At 43.8% G+C, this 19277-nt stretch overlaps 1 protein-coding gene across 1 annotated transcript in view; it reads right to left on the reverse strand.

The window, feature by feature from the left end:
* Positions 1-15006, reverse strand: part of LOC137519364 (UPF0711 protein C18orf21 homolog) — a 49557-nt gene extending 34551 nt beyond the window's left edge. The window contains exon 1 of the mRNA XM_068238317.1: positions 14824-15006. Coding sequence (XP_068094418.1) covers positions 14824-15006 — 183 coding nt within the window. The remainder of the gene's footprint in view (positions 1-14823) is intronic.
* Positions 15007-19277: the final 4271 nt, after the last annotated feature.

Consider the following 19277-nt stretch of genomic DNA (forward strand, 5'->3'; position numbering starts at 1 on the left):
TTCTTTTACCGCGTTTACCCCTTTTTCGGAGTCGGGTAAGGGTCTTTTTTTCTTTGGTTGGAATATGGTCCGAGATGCTATCGGGCTGGGGAGTTGGGTAGCTAACATGTTCTGAGATAGTGTGGTAGGTAGGTCTAAAAAAGAGGATGTTAGAGTAGTCTCAGCATTGGTGTTGGTGGTGTGTGGGGTGGTGGGGCCATTCATGTTGGGTTGAAAATAGGTTTCAATGGAAATTTGAGTGAATGTAGTTGGTTGTTCTGAACTGTTGTCTTTTTCAATGTGAGGGGTTATAGGAGCTTGATTGGTCATTGGGATTAGTCGGGGACTGTCGCTTATGGAGGGGATGGGAGTGGTAGGTTCAGAGTCGTATATACTTAACTGTGAAGGTCGGATAGGTGAATTATGCTCTGTTTCTAGTATGGTAGGGGAGGGATTGTCATTCACCATGGGTTCAACTATTTTGGATGAGTTTGTGGGTAATAAGGACAATGGAGCATTTTTTCCAGAGAAGTTGAAGTTTGGATTCATTAGAGGTATCCGAGTGACTGGTTTGTCACCTCCAGTACGGGGAGTCGAAGTAATTGACTTGTTTTGTTTGGGGTGTGCGTTTGCAGTGATAGTTTTTTTATTTTGGCGCGTATTCAATTTTACATATACATGCGTTTACATTGATAGATGATACTGTCGCAATGCATATTCAAATCGTATGACATTAATTGCATATAATCGTACAGCTACAATGATGTATATAGTCAGATGAAGTAACCCGAAATGTATTAATGCTAACTAGTGGTTCCTCGGTTCGTTTTGATAATCTTTCTCTTTTAATATGATTACTGGCTCCGCATCCCAACGCGTCCATACACACGCAATACCCCATCCCATCGTACGCATGGCGTCATGTTAGTACGCATGCGCCCGGGCCATATACACGCAATAACCCAATCCATCGTACGCATGGCGTCATGTTAGTACGCATGCGCACTGGCCTACTACAGGCATTTTTGAGTCAAAATGTACGCATGCGCACATCGCACATAGACGGCACGTAATCCTTAGTCGCCATTACGCGTCAAGATACGCATGTACGCATGCGCAATGACGCAATCACGCAAGGCGGGAAAATAAGCGCCCGCCCCACATTCCAATTAGCAAGGGGGAGTTGCTCACCGCTATATAAACAGCAGTTCAGTACCACTTGGCCACTGAGGCGCCAGGTGCTATCTGGACATACTGCTGGTAAGTGAATCCTTTTTGATGCTTGTTCAATTATGTTTTTCTATAGTTTACTCTGCATGTCCTCCTTAAACACGCAATGCACTAATTTTATCCCTGAACCTCTTTGCATAATTTTATATAGGTTAACCCGCTCCTAATGCACATAATGTATGTGTGTATATATATGAATTAAGAAACTGTTTACTGTATGTTAGGATAGTTTCTCGCCACATGCTTGAGATCAACATTTTTTGTCATTTATGAATGTTGATGTTACGATTTTTATCTATATTTAATGCTAAAAATTACGACACTATTATTTTTCTTCCCCCTAAAACAAATTCTCCCCCTCCCTCCCTTTTTTCTTTATCCCCCCTCCCTCTCCCCCCCCCCCACCCCCCCCCTTTTTTTGGTTCCCCTAATCTCCAAACTTTATTATCACTCCCCTGTGTCCCCCCCTCCCCCCGGGCCCCCCGCATACCAAACCCTTTCCTTCCCCCCCCCCCTCCTGTTTTTTCCATCTACCCCCTAAATAGAATAACTAGCCACCTTCTCCCGTGTACTTAAATTACACCAGTGAACTCTCTCACACAAATATTATGTTTAGTTATATGCAGTATGTTCAGTAATTGTACAAATGTGTTGCCTCCTACCCCCAGTTGTGTGCTCCGTCCTGTAATTGCCTGATGAAGCGGGTTTGACCTGCGAAACGCGTTGCGATCTTTTTTGGAGTATACCAATAAATGTTCCTTTTGTGAATACACAGTTGTTGTGTCTGCTTGTGGGAGGTGAGTCCACCACTGCCTCCTAAGCAATAGTTTTAAATTTTTAAATATTGTTTTTATTCTTTTGGCGGCTCTGTTCTCTATCACAATACTGATTGTATCCACCTTTGGTGGAGGGGGATACCCCTTCTTGTTTTTTCAAGCCTACAGAGAGCGACTTCTTAATCCTGAGTGGGGACAGGCTAATCTCCTCACCTGCCTATACAGTGGTTACCTGGAGGTAACCCTGGTTTGTGAGTATACAATTCATACTCTTTCTAATTACCCAATTAACTTGACATACTACACCATATCGGGCTCTCGGTTCTTCTCTTCTTCATATTTGCACTAGCTCGTCTAGGCCTTTCGTATCGTCGAACCGGCAACACGAACTGATAGAAGCCCTACCCTGCGATGGATGCCCTCCTAGATCGGTCTTCACATAGAGACAGCCTGTTGGCCCAGTTCAAACTCAAATCCAACAACATTCAGGACCCAAACCCCATTCCTACAGAGGATACACCTCCTGTCGACAACACCGATCTCAAGCCTACTTTTCAAAAATTGGAAACGGCACTAAGAGATGAATTTTTTAACATAGCGGATATAGCCATGCAAGAGACCTATATAGAGGAAAAAATCTCGCCTGATGGCATACGTATAAAAACTCTTACTGCCTTCCCCACGGACACTGTGTTTACAACCGATTGGTATGCTTACCTCGAAGTTTGTACACAGGGCATGATGAAGAGGCTCATAACTAAAAGAAAATCAATCATTCAGGCCTTGCAGCCAGTAATTTCTGATTGCCGAAACTTCCTCGCTCTCCATTCCAAAAGCCCCCAATATGGCCCACTCCTATCAAACCTCACTTTACGCCTTAAAAAATTTGAAACAGAAACCATTGACATCAAACTCAAAAAACTCAATAGGGACCGCCTGGCTTACGCAGAGCATAGAGAGAGGGAGCGGAAATTGCACCCCCCAACTGCTCCTTTGCCAGGGAGACCACCTGCACATCCACAATCCCGCCCAGTACCACTAATGAGCCTCACCATACCTCCACCCCCCACTAGATATCCACCATATCCACCCCCGCCATTTTTTCCACCACCACCGATCCCACTACCAACCAACACACCTAATATCACCCCCACTCCAATTATCACTAATACAACAGCAATTATCACAGCCAATAAATTCACGGCTTCTACACCCCCTCCGAACAGTTTCAATTATAACACAGGACCAACAACATTATCGAAACCACCACGCCAAAATAAAAAAACTATCACTGCAAACGCACACCCCAAACAAAACAAGTCAATTACTTCGACTCCCCGTACTGGAGGTGACAAACCAGTCACTCGGATACCTCTAATGAATCCAAACTTCAACTTCTCCGGAAAAAATGCTCCATTGTCCTTATTACCCACAAACTCATCCAAAATAGTTGAACCCATGGTGAATGACAATCCCTCCCCTACCATACTAGAAACAGAGCATAATTCACCTATCCGACCTTCACAGTTAAGTATATACGACTCCGAACCTACCACTCCCATCCCCTCCATAAGCGACAGTCCCCGACTAATCCCAATGACCAATCAAGCTCCTATAACCTCTCACATTGAAAACGACAACAGTTCAGAACAACCAACTACATTCACTCAAACTTCCATTGAAACCTATTTTCAACCCAACATGAATGGCCCCACCACCCCACACACCCCCAACACCAATGCTGAGACTACTCTAACATCCTCTTTTTTTAGACCTACCTACTACACTATCTCAGAACATGTTAGCTACCCAACTCCCCAGCCCGATAGCATCTCGGACCATATTCCAACCAAAGAAAAAAAGACCCTTACCCGACTCCGAAAAAGGGGTAAACGCGGTAAAAGAAGAACGAGGAAAACACTAACCACGACCGATTCCGCCCCCCCTTTAAAACAAACCAAATGTATATTTAACCTATCTGACCATTCATTATCCCGCTGTGAAACCACACTGCTGGAAAAGGGATTATCCTTTTGTCCAACCAACCAGTCAAATATGTTTGAGATTTTTTCCGATCTGAATGCCTACATAAGAAAACTAACACTCAAACGACATTTTGCAATAAAAAAACTAAACCCGCCCCCCCCCCCCCCCCAATGACCCGACAGCCCTTATTATCACCAACGACGACACCACACCTATCTGCACACTTTCCCCCTCCGAAATCCATACAGAACAATACATCACCACAAAACTTAAAGGTAGATCGAGATTTTACCCCGTAGCCTCTAAAGGGAACTATATCGACACGTTTTATTCACTGGTACTTAACGACCTACAGAACATACACAATAACAACCCCAATCCGTCATCCAACCTGACCCGCCAACAAAGTATTGCCATCAAAACATTACAGAACAATCATGACCTTACCATTAAACCAGCGGACAAAGGGGGAGGGATTGTCATTCTTAACACAAAGGACTATCTGGAAGAGGCAGAACGCCTTTTGGGTGACACCAAATATTATATTACCCTTGATGTTGATCCCACAACGGAGCTTAACAAAATATTGAAAACCTTCATCAATAATGACCTATCCAACAATATTATCTCCAAAAATGAAAGAAACTATATCATCAACCCTCATCCCAAAACACCATTTTTCTACTATCTCCCTAAGATACACAAATCCTTAACTAAACCGCCAGGACGCCCTATCATATCCGGTATAAACTCCATGACCAGCAACCTCTCACGCTTTGTAGACCAACACCTACAACCTCATGTACGATCACTGGACTCCTACCTTAGAGACTCCGCACACCTCATAGAACTCCTTAAAGGCATAATCTGGCAAGATAATTTTGTATGGCTCACCTGCGATGTAACTTCCTTGTACACTAACATACCGCATACTTATGGTATTTCAGCTATCAAATATTTTTTGTCTACTAATCCCACAATGCCCCATGATCAACAATCTTTCTTAGTGCAATGTACAGAATTTATCCTACAGAACAACATTTTTTCATTTACTGATAAAATCTACCATCAAACCAATGGAACAGCTATGGGTTCGTCGTTCGCCCCATCATATGCAAATCTATCCATGGGGCTCCTGGAACTACAAAAATTACAAGCAAACAACCCCTTCACTGACAATATAGTTTTTTATAAACGGTACATAGACGACCTCATTCTGATATGGCAAGGCAACATAGACCTGATCCCCCTCTTCATCAATTACCTCAATTCCAATGCTGCTGGACTACAATTCACTTCACAACATGACCCCATGAATATTGAATATCTTGATCTCACACTGTTCATAGAATCTAACGTTATAAAAACCAAAACATACTTCAAACCGGTAGATGCTAACAATTATATACATTTTGAAAGTTTTCATTATCGCCCCTGGACCATCAATACACCATATAGCCAATTCAGAAGGATACATAGAAATTGTACAGACGTCTCAGACTACAACACACAATCAGATTTACTCACTAACAAATTTCTGGCACGCAAATACCCTAAAAAACTTATCAAGGATGCTAAATTTAAAGCCAAAATAACTCCATCACATAACCCATCTCAGCTCCACACCAAGCCACCCAGTGTAGATTGCCCCCGATTTATCACACGATACAATGCCCAGCACCCACAAATCCGTTCAATTGTAACGAATAGATGGGACATCCTACTACAAGATCCCTATCTGCGACAATCTATTCCACAAAAACCTCAAATCACCTTCAGAAGAGCCCCTAACTTGCGCAATCTGCTAGCACCCAGCAAATTTCGCACGCATATATCCAACTCAATTCCAAATATTGCACACTCCCCGGGTTGTTTCCCATGCAATAATACTAGATGCAAAGCTTGCCCATTCATCAATGTCACCACCTCATTCGTCTCTAATACCACCAAAGCAAATTATCCAATTAAACACCCGGTTACCTGTACTTCAAGATATATCATATATGTGATCTCATGCCCTTGCCACCTCCAGTACGTGGGCCGTACGACACAACCGGCACGCAGCCGGATTGGACAACACAAAAGAAATATACTGAAAAACTTCCCCCTCCACAGCGTCTCGAGACACTTTGGCACTCACCATCACAACGACCCCACTTTATTCCGTATAACACTTATAGAATCCATTAACCCGCAACAGCACAATGCTTTTGAAATACTGAAAGCGAGGGAAATGTTCTGGATACAAATACTGAGGACTCTCATTCCAGAGGGACTCAACGAACAACTGGAAAAAATACATTGATCATACATAGCAATATTATTTTAACCTAGTCGCCTCTTTTATCGGTCTGTGTCATACGTTCGAGTTTTTATTATTTTTAATATCTTTTATATCTGATCTTTTATTTATTTACTACTACAATTTTTTCTTTGTTTTAGTTCAATCCTTATAATTGGTTTTAGTGTTTTTATGTTATGAATGTTACGCTTAGTATCAACGAGTCTAGCGTGATCATACATACATCTATATTTTATGTCTCAATCTGCCAGTCGGAACCTTTACATTTCATTATTTTTATTGTTTATCAATCGTATTCAATTTTACATATACATGCGTTTACATTGATAGATGATACTGTCGCAATGCATATTCAAATCGTATGACATTAATTGCATATAATCGTACAGCTACAATGATGTATATAGTCAGATGAAGTAACCCGAAATGTATTAATGCTAACTAGTGGTTCCTCGGTTCGTTTTGATAATCTTTCTCTTTTAATATGATTACTGGCTCCTCATCCCAACGCATCCATACACACGCAATACCCCATCCCATCGTACGCATGGCGTCATGTTAGTACACATGCGCCCGGGCCATATACACGCAATAACCCAATCCATCGTACGCATGGCGTCATGTTAGTACGCATGCGCACTGGCCTACTACAGGCGTTTTTGCGTCAAAATGTACGCATGCGCACATCGCACATAGACGGCACGTAATCCTTAGTCGCCATTACGCGTCAAGATACGCATGTACGCATGCGCAATGATGCAATCACGCAAGGCGGGAAAATAAGCGCCCGCCCCACATTCCAATTAGCAAGGGGGAGTTGCTCACCGCTATATAAACAGCAGTTCAGTACCACTTGGCCACTGAGGCGCCAGGTGCTATCTGGACATACTGCTGGTAAGTGAATCCTTTTTGATGCTTGTTCAATTATGTTTTTCTATAGTTTACTCTGCATGTCCTCCTTAAACACGCAATGCACTAATTTTATCCCTGAACCTCTTTGCATAATTTCATATAGGTTAACCGCTCCTAATGCACATATGTATGTGTGTATATATATGAATTAAGATACTGTTTACTGTATGTTAGGATAGTTTCTCGCCACATGCTTGAGATCAACGTTTTTTGTCATTTATGAATGTTGATGTTACGATTTTTATCTATATTTAATGCTAAAAATTACGACACCATTATTTTTCTTCCCCCTAAAACAAATTCTCCCCCTCCCTCCCTTTTTTCTTTATCCCCCGTCCCTCTTTCCCCCCCCCGCCCCCCCCCTTTTTTTGGTTCCCCTAATCTCCAAACTTTATTATCACTCCCCTGTGTCCCCCCCCTCCCCCCGGGCCCCCCGCATACCAAACCCTTTCCTTCCCCCCCCCCCTCCTGTTTTTTCCATCTACCCCCTAAATAGAATAACTAGCCACCTTCTCCCGTGTACTTAAATTACACCAGTGAACTCTCTCACTCAAATATTATGTTTAGTTATATGCAGTATGTTCAGTAATTGTACAAATGTGTTGCCTCCTACCCCCAGTTGTGTGCTCCGTCCTGTAATTGCCTGATGAAGCGGGTTTGACCTGCGAAACGCGTTGGGATCTTTTTTGGAGTATACCAATAAATGTTCCTTTTGTGAATACACAGTTGTTGTGTCTGCTTGTGGGAGGTGAGTCCACCACTGCCTCCTAAGCAATAGTTTTAAATTTTTAAATATTGTTTTTATTCTTTTGGCGCCTCTGTTCTCTATCACAATACTAAATGAATTTTAGCTTCTTTTCTTGTCACTAATAAAGCTTTTTTTTGGTGCTATTTGATTGCTGCTGCGATTTTTACTTTTTATTATATTCATCAAAAAAGACATGAATTTTGGCAAAAAAAATTTTTTTTTAACTTTCTGTGCTGACATTTTTCAAATAAAGTAAAATTTCTGTATACACGCAGCACGAAAAATGTGGACAAACATGTTTTTGATAAAAAAAAAACCATTCAGCCTATATTTATTGGTTTGGGTAAAAGTTATAGCGTTTACAAACTATGGTGCAAAAAGTGAATTTTCCCATTTTGTAGCATCTATGACTTTTCTGACCACCTGTCATGTTTCATGAGGGGCTAGAATTCCAGGATAGTATAAATACCCCCCAAATGACCCCATTTTGGAAAGAAGACATCCTAAAGTATTCACTGAGAGGCATAGTGAGTTCATAGAAGATATTATTTTTTGTCACAAGTTAGCGGAAAATGACAGTTTGTGAAAAGAAAAAAAAAAAAGTTTCCATTTCTGCTAACTTGTGACAAAAAAAAAATGAAATCTGCCACGGACTCACCATGCCCCTCTCTGAATACCTTGAAGTGTCTACTTTCCAAAATGTGGTCATTTGTGGGGTTTGTTTACTGTCCTGGCATTTTGGGGGGGTGCTAATTTGTAAGCACCCCTGTAAAGCCTAAAGGTGCTCATTGGACTTTGGGCCCCTTAGCGCAGTTAGGGTGCAAAAAAGTGCCACACATGTAGTATCGCCGTACTCAGGAGAAATAGTATAATGTGTTTTGGGGTGTATTTTTACACATACCCATGCTGAGTGGGAGAAATATCTTTGTAAATTGACAATTGTGTGTAAAAAAAATCAAACAATTGTCATTTACAGAGATATTTCTCCCACCCAGCATCGGTATGTGTAAAAATACACCCCAAAACACATTATACTACTTCTACTGAGTACGGCGATACCACATGTGACACTTTTTTGCAGCCTAGGTGCGCTAAGGGTCCCAACGTCCTATTCACAGGTCATTTTGAGGCATTTGTTTTCTAGACTACTCCTCACGGTTTAGGGCCCCTAAAATGCCAGGGCAGTATAGGAACCCCACAAGTGACCCCATTTTAGAAAGAAGACACCCCAAGGTATTCCGTTAGGTGTATGGCGAGTTCATAGAAGATTTTATTTTTTTGTCACAAGTTAGTGAAAAATGACACTTTGTGAAAAAAAAAACAATAAAAATCAATTTCCGCTAACTTTTGACAAAAAATAAAATCTATGAACTCGTCATACACCTAACAGAATACCTTGGGGTGTATTTTTTCTAAAATGGGGTCACTTGTGGGGTTCCTATACCGCCCTGGCATTTTACGGGCCCAAAACCGTGAGTAGTCTGGAAACCAAATGTCTCAAAATGACTGTTCAGGGGTATAAGCATCTGCAAATTTTGATGACAGGTGGTCTATGAGGGGGTGAATTTTGTGGAACCGGTCATAAGCAGGGTGGCCTTTTAGATGACAGGTTGTATTGGGCCTGATCTGATGGATAGGAGTGCTAGGGGGGTGAGAGGAGGTGATTGATGGGTGTCTCAGGGGGTGGTTAGAGGAGAAAATAGATGCAATTAATGCACTGGGGAGGTGATCGGAAGGGGGTCTGAGGGGGATCTGAGGGTTTGGCTGAGTGATCAGGAGCCCACACGGATCAAATTAGGGCCTGATCTGATGTGTAGGTGTGCTAGGGGGTGACAGGAGGTGATTGATGGGTGTCTCAAGGTGTGATTAGAGGGGGGAATAGATGCAAGCAATGCAATGGCAAGGTGATCAGGGCTGGGGTCTGAGGGCGTTCTGAGAGTGTGGGCGGGTGATTGAGTGCCCTAGGGGCAGATAGGGGTCTAATCTGATAGGTAGCAGTGACAGGGGGTGATTGATGGGTAATTAGTGGGTGTTTAGGGTAGAGAACAGATGTAAACAATGCATTTGGGAGGTGATCTGACGTCGGATCTGCGGGCGATCTATTGGTGTGGGTGGGTGATCAGATTGCCCGCAAGGGGCAGGTTAGGGGCTGATTGATGGGTGGCAGTGACAGGGGGTGATTGATAGGTGGAAGTGACAGGGGGTGATTGATGGGTGATTGACAGGTGATTGACAGGTGATCAGTGGGTTATTACAGGGAAGAACAGATGTAAATATTGCACTGGCGAATTGATAAGAGGTAGTCTGAGGGCAATCTGAGCGTGTAGGCGGGTGATTGGGTGCCGGCAAGGGGCAGATTAGGGTCTGATCTGATGGGTAACAGTGACAGGTGGTGATAGGGGGTGATTGATGGGTGATTGATGGGTAATTAGTGGGTGTTTAGGGTAGAGAACAGATGTAAACACTGCACTTGGGAGGTGATCTGACGTCGGATCTGCAGGTGATCTATTGGTGTGGGTGGGTGATCAGATTGCCCGCAAGGGGCAGGTTAGGGGCTGATTGATGGGTGGCAGTGACAGGGGGTGATTGATGGGTGGCAGTGACAGGGAGTGATTGATGGGTGATTGACAGGTGATTGACAGGTGATCAGTGGGTTATTACAGGGAAGAACAGATGTAAATATTGCACTGGCGAATTGATAAGGGGGGGCTGAGGGCAATCTGAGCGTGTAGGCGGGTGATTGGGTGCCCGCAAGGGGCAGATTAGGGTCTGATCTGATGGGTAACAGTGACAGGTGGTGATAGGGGGTGATTGATGGGTGATTGATGGGTAATTAGTGGGTGTTTAGGGTAGAGAACAGATGTAAACACTGCACTTGGGAGGTGATCTGACGTCGGATCTGCGGGTGATCTATTGGTGTGGGTGGGTGATCAGATTGCCCGCAAGGGGCAGGTTAGGGGCTGATTGATGGGTGGCAGTGACAGGGGGTGATTGATGGGTGATTGACAGGTGATTGACAGGTGATCAGGGGGATAGATGCATACAGTACAAAGGGGGGGGGGGGGGGGTCTGGGGGGAATCTGAGAGGTGGGGGGTGATCAGGAGGGAGCAGGGGCAGTTTAGGGCATAAAAAAAATAGCGTTGACAGATAGTGACAGGGAGTGATTGATGGGTGATAAGGGGGTAATTGGGTGCAACAGTGGTCTGGGGGGTGGGCAGGGGGGGGGTCTGAGGGGTGCTGTGGGCGATCAGGGGGCAGGGGGGGGAAATCAGTGTGCTTGGATGCAGACTAGGGTGGCTGCAGCCTGCCCTGGTGGTCCCTCGGACACTGGGACCACCAGGGCAGGAGGCAGCCTGTATAATACACGTTGTATACATTACAAAGTGTATTATACCCTTTGTATGCGGCGATCCGGGTGCTAGTAACCCGCCGGCGCTTCCGAACGGCCTGCGGGTTACAGCGCGAGAGGAGCGGAGCCAGTCCCCGGCGGAGGATCGCGTCACGAATGACGCGATGGCTCCGCCCATGCCCGTACAAGGACCGCCGCCATTTGTACATGCGGCTGTCCTTGCGGGGTCCAATTCCCGGCCGCCATTTGTACATGCGGCGGTCGGGAAGTGCTTAAACAATACCAGTTGTTTGGCAGTCCTGCTGACCTCTTTGGCTGCAATAGGGGCGGAATCACAAACCTGCAACAAGCATGCAGCTAATCCAGTCTGACTTCAAGTGAACTTCCGGACTAAAAATGGGCTCAGCAGCACTGAAAAGGCTTAGTGTTTCTTTAACAGTTTCACAGCATGAGAACTTTGTTTCTCTTTTACAAGCCTCATTTTTAGCTGCACAGAAGAAAACTGCCCAGGCTTTTTTCCCCTGATGCTGTGCAAAGCATGATGGGATTTCTGATGTTGTTGATCTCTTTCTGCTGTTTTGGTGCAATTTTTTTTTCTTCTTACATTGAATTTGACATTTGAAGCCTAGCGTTTGCAGCTGGGAGAGGTAATCAGGACACAGGACAGTTGGAACTGTGTCTCCTGCTCCTTGTCACCTCCTTTCAACCAAAAAGATGGCTGCCCCCATGACAAAGATGGCAGCCCCCATGAATCACAAACATTTGCTTGTTCTTTTAAAACATGGTGGGCAAGAGATAATATTACCTATCTATTCTAATTAACATAACTAATGTAACTTGATGTCAGTATGTTTGTTTAGGCTGAAGTTCCCCTTCCAGTGCATGCTTGTTGAGGGGTTTGGCCAAAAGTATGAGAGACACAGGATCAGCAGGAGAGTCAGGCAACTGGTATTATTTTAAAAGGAAAAATCCATATCCTTCTCAGTTTAGGTTCCCTTTAAACATTCAGTTATGTAAACAAAGAAAACCTCTATTACAATTAACTATATTGCATATTTTCCCACTACAGGTAATCCTGACTTACTAATGCACGAACCACCTGCCAATTCCATTACAATTACATCATCCTGCCACGCGCAGAGTACTGGTTGGAAGCTGTGCTTTACTCACCTCCCTGCTGGAGTCTAAAGCTGCCTGTGCTCATCTCTCCCCCAAGTGCTGGCAACTCCTCAAAGTCGGCCGATTACACACGTCATACGGAAGTGCCGACACCATGGGGAGAGGTGAGCACTGCAGAGGATGGGAAGCATTGGACTCCAGCCGAGAGGTGAGTAAAGCACAGCTTCCAGCTGCACCGGTACTGTACATTATAATTAGAGCTTCGGGGAGCGTAGGAGGGGGTCAGTAAAGTGAATAAAGGTGGCACAGGGAACGGAATAGTGGGACAGGGGGATTTCATGGTGGCACAGAGGGGTCAGAAAGGGGAACAGAAGTGGAACAGTGTTCTGACTTACAAACTGATTCAGGTAAAGAACGATCCTACAGTCCCTATGCTGTTTAATAACCCGGGACTGCCTGTAAATGGTTTTTAAACTAAAGCAAACCGTAATAATAGAGAAAGTAAACTGTGTAATGACCAACAGTTCCTACATTTATAATTTATTTAGGTAGGGAACAAAATTACCTTTCCTAAAAAGTAGAAAATAAAGTGTTTTTTTTTCTTATGGGTGCCCATTTCCTTTAGCAGAAATAACTGGAAACACATCTTGTAACTTTATATCAGTCTTTCACATTGCTGTTAAAGAACTATAATAACTTTTATTCATTCACAAATATTGGAAAGTTTTCTTGCATGAACACTTTGATTATTTTACAATATATTGTGTTCAAGTCAAAGAGTCTGCCATTCCAAAAGTTCAGCTGTGTTTCGCTGCGTAAAGCATACAGTAGCAGGATACATTGGAGATAGATTTCTTACCAGGATTATTTATTTATTTATGTGTTTTCTAAATGACATGCTTCTGCTGTTTAATTAAATATTCCCCAGAGAGCTTGTTAAAAAGCTTTTCTAAACTGCCTTAGTCCTATTCTAATTTCTCTATCAATGGACTACCAGGAGGGAAGTTTGACTTTAACCTGGAAGCTGAACACCAATTCTTCCTTTCCATTGATGACACTCCTGACCAACCTCAAAAGAGAAGGCAGATGGAAGAAGGTGGGGAGCCACAGGACTCGGGAGGGCATGGATAGGTATGTAAGGGTTTGGTTTCTGAAATAAAAGTCCAGAACGAGGATGCGCACAGCCAGGGCCACGCAGGCGCAGTGGTGGCCATCAACTTGCAAGTCAGCCAATAATGAAACTTACCCGGGGGTGGGGGGGGGAAGTATCGTTGAGGATCAGCGCAGGTACAGGGCGGTTGCAGGGTGCTGGCAGAAACCCCAGGTAAGTGAAACTTTTTTTAAACATACTTCAGGTTTCATTTAAATCTACAGGAACATGTATTTTACCGTCTTTACTACGAAACCAAAATATTGCCAACCTTTGGGTTTTCATTAGCTGAAATCTGTGTTTCAATGCGTTTTTGGAGATATCAGTTTCAAATTCAACCAACACTAGTGGTACACCTATAGATTTCTGGACCTGAATTCTATGTACATCTGAAATCAATGAGCAGATAAATTTAATCTGCAGGGTAAAAAAGCAGAATGTTCCTCTATTACATATTCTTCATGCACTACCTGAGCCAGATTTGCAGGCAACAACACCTCTGTCTACAACAGATCTGTAGAGGATGTATATGCAAAGTACAGAATAACTGTTAAATCATTAGGAAATTATACAAACTATGCAATTATCTATGATATTCTCCACATGTTTGAGGGCATAGCAGGAGACTCAGCGGTATAACGAACCAATAGAAATTGGGCACCATACTAGAGGAGCAAATAATGGTGACCCTAAATGGTGCACTATTAAAAAAAGAATGGATCATAAAAAGCATAGCATTATAAATGTGCTACTTACAATGGATATACAATAATGGAGGAACAATAAAAGAAAGCAATAAACTGGGAAATCCTATTACCTTCCATTCATTTACTTTTGAGTCAAACAGATTTCTTAGGTAAAAGGTTGATTATATTCAAGTATATAAGTCCTGGTAGCGATTTCCTGACTCGTGCCACATACCATTACCCAGCAAAGAAGCTCACCTATTCACCAAGTCATTGCCCAAGAGTGAGCTGCTATATTTGTAAATCTAATCTCACAGCGATATGAAGCGGTGTCTAAGTTTACTTACCATATTTACATGTGTGAGGGAAAAGTTATTGTTTTGCAATAGAAGGTACAATTATCAAAACATAACAAACAGCATCACTAGTTTCTAGCTAGATGCTAACAGTTAAGACACATTACCACTAACTAACTAAACAAATACATTTAAAAAGCACTGACATCTGTAATATGTGGCCTATATTATAATACTAATGATTATCATACTTTAGATCAGCTGCAACATGCATGAACAATTTGCCTACCAGTACACTCTTTGAAAGCTTGTATTTCCTAAGGAGTTTTGTTTGCTTGAGATTAAGTCTATGGCTTTTTGCTTCTTTCTTTAGCAAACTTTCAATGCGTGGTGTTATTTTCATTTTTGGTCTTAGGCGTGCTTTGTAGTTATAAAGCACACAAAAAGAGCGCTGTGCACCTTCCTCTTGCATGTTTTTATTCCATTTTTCAGCCAACAGCCAGCATTAATGACATTGATAAAAAGAACTGTAAAACCTGGATCGATGGGGGTGCCGAGGTGAGCGGGGAAGAGGTGACCAGGGGATATGTGGACGGCACTACAGCCGTTTCATGCCAGCTGGCGCTTGTTCACGTGCGTGTGTCCAAAAACGGGGCAGCGCTGTGCGGCTTCCTACATACAGTCCTCAAGCCGCGCCCCCAGCGCTGTCCCATTGGTGTGTGTAACGTGGGAGTGTGGGTCAGGGGTGAGGGGGCAGAGACTCTCCGCTCTACGGAGAGAGTTAAGCATTCAGCTTACGTCATCGTGCTGGGCTGCGCTATGCAGCCAATGTGAAAGTGACAATTGCATACATAAACAAATACAAATACGCATGGTACACATAATCCATTGGTGAACATAATTGCATAACGAACATCACTCATATCCGTGCATAGCATAAATAGAATAAAGTGTGTAAAGTTAAAGGTGCAAAAGTGCATTATTAGAGGCGTACATATGGGGTCCACGGGTGCTTTCCACCTTCCAGGTCCCTTTCCTCCCTTTCCTTTTCTTAAGGTCTAACCAGATGCCCGTCAATAACAGGAACCTGAATGTGAATATGCCCCACTAGGTCCCTTTGTACGCAATTTTACCCCCCGATCTTTTTTAGTGGGACCCCCTTTGGGGTGGGTCAGATGGGGTGTTCTCCACCCCTTTTTAAGTAATCAATAATAAAGGGCGAGTTTTAAACATGTAAGGTTTTAAGATTCCGGATAGTTAAGCCACCATGCTGGCGCCCATGTACGCCTCTAATAATGCACTTTTGCACCTTTAACTTTACACACTTTATTCTATTTATGCTATGCACGGATATGAGTGATGTTCGTTATGCAATTATGTTCACCAATGGATTATGTGTACCACGCGTATTTGTATTTGTTTATGTATGCAATTGTCACTTTCACATTGGCTGCATAGCGCAGCCCAGCACGATGACGTAAGCTGAATGCTTAACTCTCTCCGTAGAGCGGAGAGTCTCTGCCCCCTCACCCCTGACCCACACTCCCACGTTACACACACCAATGGGACAGCGCTGGGGGCGCGGCTTGAGGACTGTATGTAGGAAGCCGCACAGCGCTGCCCCGTTTTTGGACACACACACGTGAACAAGCGCCAGCTGGCGTGAAACGGCTGTAGTGCCGTCCACATATCCCCTGGTCACCTCTTCCCCGCTCACCTCGGCACCCCCATCGATCCAGGTTTGACAGTTCTTTTTATCAATGTCATTAATGCTGGCTGTTGGCTGAAAAATGGAATAAAAACATGCAAGAGGAAGGTGCACAGCGCTCTTTTTGTGTGCTTTATAATTAAGTTTGTGCTCTGCACTGTTTAAAAGTTTGCTGCACTTCTGTATGCTTGGACTGTGAGCTGACTATTGGGTGCTGCTGCACGGGTGAAGCTCATTGCAGATTCATTGGAGCTAGCTTTACCCCCCGCTTAACCAGCTGTGTGCCAAGTGTTTTTCTCTACTGAAGTGTACTTTGTAGTTATCAGGTGTAAGTATTTGAAAACAGAATGGACACACGCTTTCCTTTTTTGTACTAGCTGCTGAAAGAGTGTAGCAATAAACAGTTAAACAAATATGTTAACACTTAATCGTACTAAGACGTAACAAAAAAGCATAAATATACAGAAGGCATGAATTTAAATGAGATAATGAATTGTTTGATACTTGATAATAGTTTAGTAAAGAGCCAGGATGCAGTATTTCTGCAAATAAAATGTATAAAAAAAAAAAAAAACTTTCACTGAAAGTTTGTATACATGTACATATTTGTAAAGATGGCCACTAACGGACCAATTTCTAGCGAAAAATAGTTTGAGCGATCAGAAATTCTGATCGGAAGTGAAATAGTTCACTACATCATCAACAAACCAATCTTCGCTATCTATCGATCACGATCGTCTTGAAAATTCAAAATTTCGTTCAACGAAAATTCAGTCGGACAACTTTTTTTCAATTGTTTATAATCGATCATAACCATTAATGGAGATTATTTACTGGCAATTCGATCACTGCCGACCTAGAATTTCGGATCAATCGAAAGATTTTTCGCTAGAAATTGGTCCGTTAGTGGCCAGCTTTAAGCACTTTCTCTGATAACTACTAGTGTTGGGCGAACACCTAGATGTTCGGGTTCGCGAACGTTCGCTGAACATCGCCGCGATGTTCGGGTGTTCGCGCCGAACTCCGAACATAATGGAAGTCAATGGGGACCCGAACTTTCGTGCTTTGTAAAGCTTCCTTACATGCTACATACCCCAAATTTGCAGGGTATGTGCACCTTGGGAGTGGGTACAAGAGGAAAAAAAATATTTGAAAAAGAGCTTATAGTTTTTGAGAAAATTGATTGTAAAGTTTCAAAGGAAAAACTGTCTTTTAAATGTGGAAAATGTCATGTTTCTTTGCACAGGTAACATGTTTTTTGTCGCCATGCAGTCATAAATGTAATACAGAGAAGAGGTTCCAGGAAAAGGGACCGGTAACGCTAACCCAGCACAAGCAGCAGAACACGTGATGGAACAGGAGGAGGCGCAGGAGGAGAAGGCCACGCTTTTTGAGACACAACATCCCAGGCCTTGCATGAGGACAAATAGCGTGCGGATATAGCAATGCTTTTTGCCGCCATGCAGTCATAAATGTAATAAAGATGAGAGGTTCAATAAACAGGGACCGGAAACGCTAACCCAGGCCAGCAGCAGCACACGTGATGGAAGAGGAGGAGGCGCAGGAGGAGAAGGCCACGCTTTTTGAGACACAACATCCCAGGCCTTGCATGAGGACAAATAGCGTGCGGATATAGCAATGCTTTTTGCCGCCATGCAGTCATAAATGTAATAAAGATGAGAGGTTCAAAAAACAGGGACTGGAAACGCTAACCCAGCAGCAGCACACGTGATGGAACAGGAGGAGGCGCAGGAGGAGAAGGCCGCGCTTTTTGAGACACAACATCCCAGGCCTTGCATGAGGACAAAAAGCGTGCGGATATAGCAATGCTTTTTGCCGCCATGCAGTCATAAATATAATAAAGATGAGAGGTTCAATAAACAGGGACTGGAAACGCTAGCCCAGCAGCAGCACACGTGATGGAACAGGAGGAGGCACAGGAGGAGAAGGCCACGCTTTTTGAGACACAACATCCCAGGCCTTGCATGAGGACAAAAAGCGTGCGGATATAGCAATGCTTTTTGCCGCCATGCAGTCATAAATGTAATAAAGATGAGAGGTTCAATAAACAGGGACTGGAAACGCTAACCCAGCAGCAGCACACGTGATGGAAGAGGAGGAGGCGCAGGAGGAGAAGGCCACGCTTTTTGAGACACAACATCCCAGGCCTTGCATGAGGACAAAAAGCGTGCGGATATAGCAATGCTTTTTGCCGCCATGCAGTCATAAATGTAATAAAGATGAGAGGTTCAATAAACAGGGACCGGAAACGCTAACCCAGGCCAGCAGCAGCACACGTGATGGAACAGGAGGAGGCGCAGGAGGAGAAGGCCACGCTTTTTGAGACACAACATCCCAGGCCTTGCATGAGGACAAATAGCGTGCGGATATAGCAATGCTTTTTGCCGCCATGCAGTCATAAATATAATAAAGATGAGAGGTTCAATAAACAGGGACTGGAAACGCTAGCCCAGCAGCAGCACACGTGATGGAACAGGAGGTGGCGCAGGAGGAGAAGGCCACGCTTTTTGAGACACAACATCCCAGGCCTTGCATGAGGACAAAAAGCGTGCGGATATAGCAATGCTTTTTGCCACCATGCAGTCATAAATGTAATAAAGATGAGAGGTTCAATAAACAGGGACTGGAAACGCTAACCCAGCAGCAGCACACGTGATGGAAGAGGAGGAGGCGCAGGAGGAGAAGGCCACGCTTTTTGAGACACAACATCCCAGGCCTTGCATGAGGACAAAAAGCGTGCGGATATAGCAATGCTTTTTGCCGCCATGCAGTCATAAATGTAATAAAGATGAGAGGTTCAATAAACAGGGACCGGCAACGCTAACCCAGCAGCAGCAGCAGCAGCACACGTGATGGAACAGGAGGAGGCGCAGGAGGAGAAGGCCACACTTTTTGAGACACAACCCAGGCCTTGCATGAGGACAAAAAGCGTGCGGATATAGTAAACAGAATGCTATATAGTGTGGCTGAGCGAGCGGTGTACTACTATTCCCAGCGGACACAGAGTGGCAGTA

This window comes from Hyperolius riggenbachi, chromosome 5, assembly GCF_040937935.1.
Source record: "Hyperolius riggenbachi isolate aHypRig1 chromosome 5, aHypRig1.pri, whole genome shotgun sequence".
NCBI lineage: Eukaryota > Metazoa > Chordata > Amphibia > Anura > Hyperoliidae > Hyperolius > Hyperolius riggenbachi.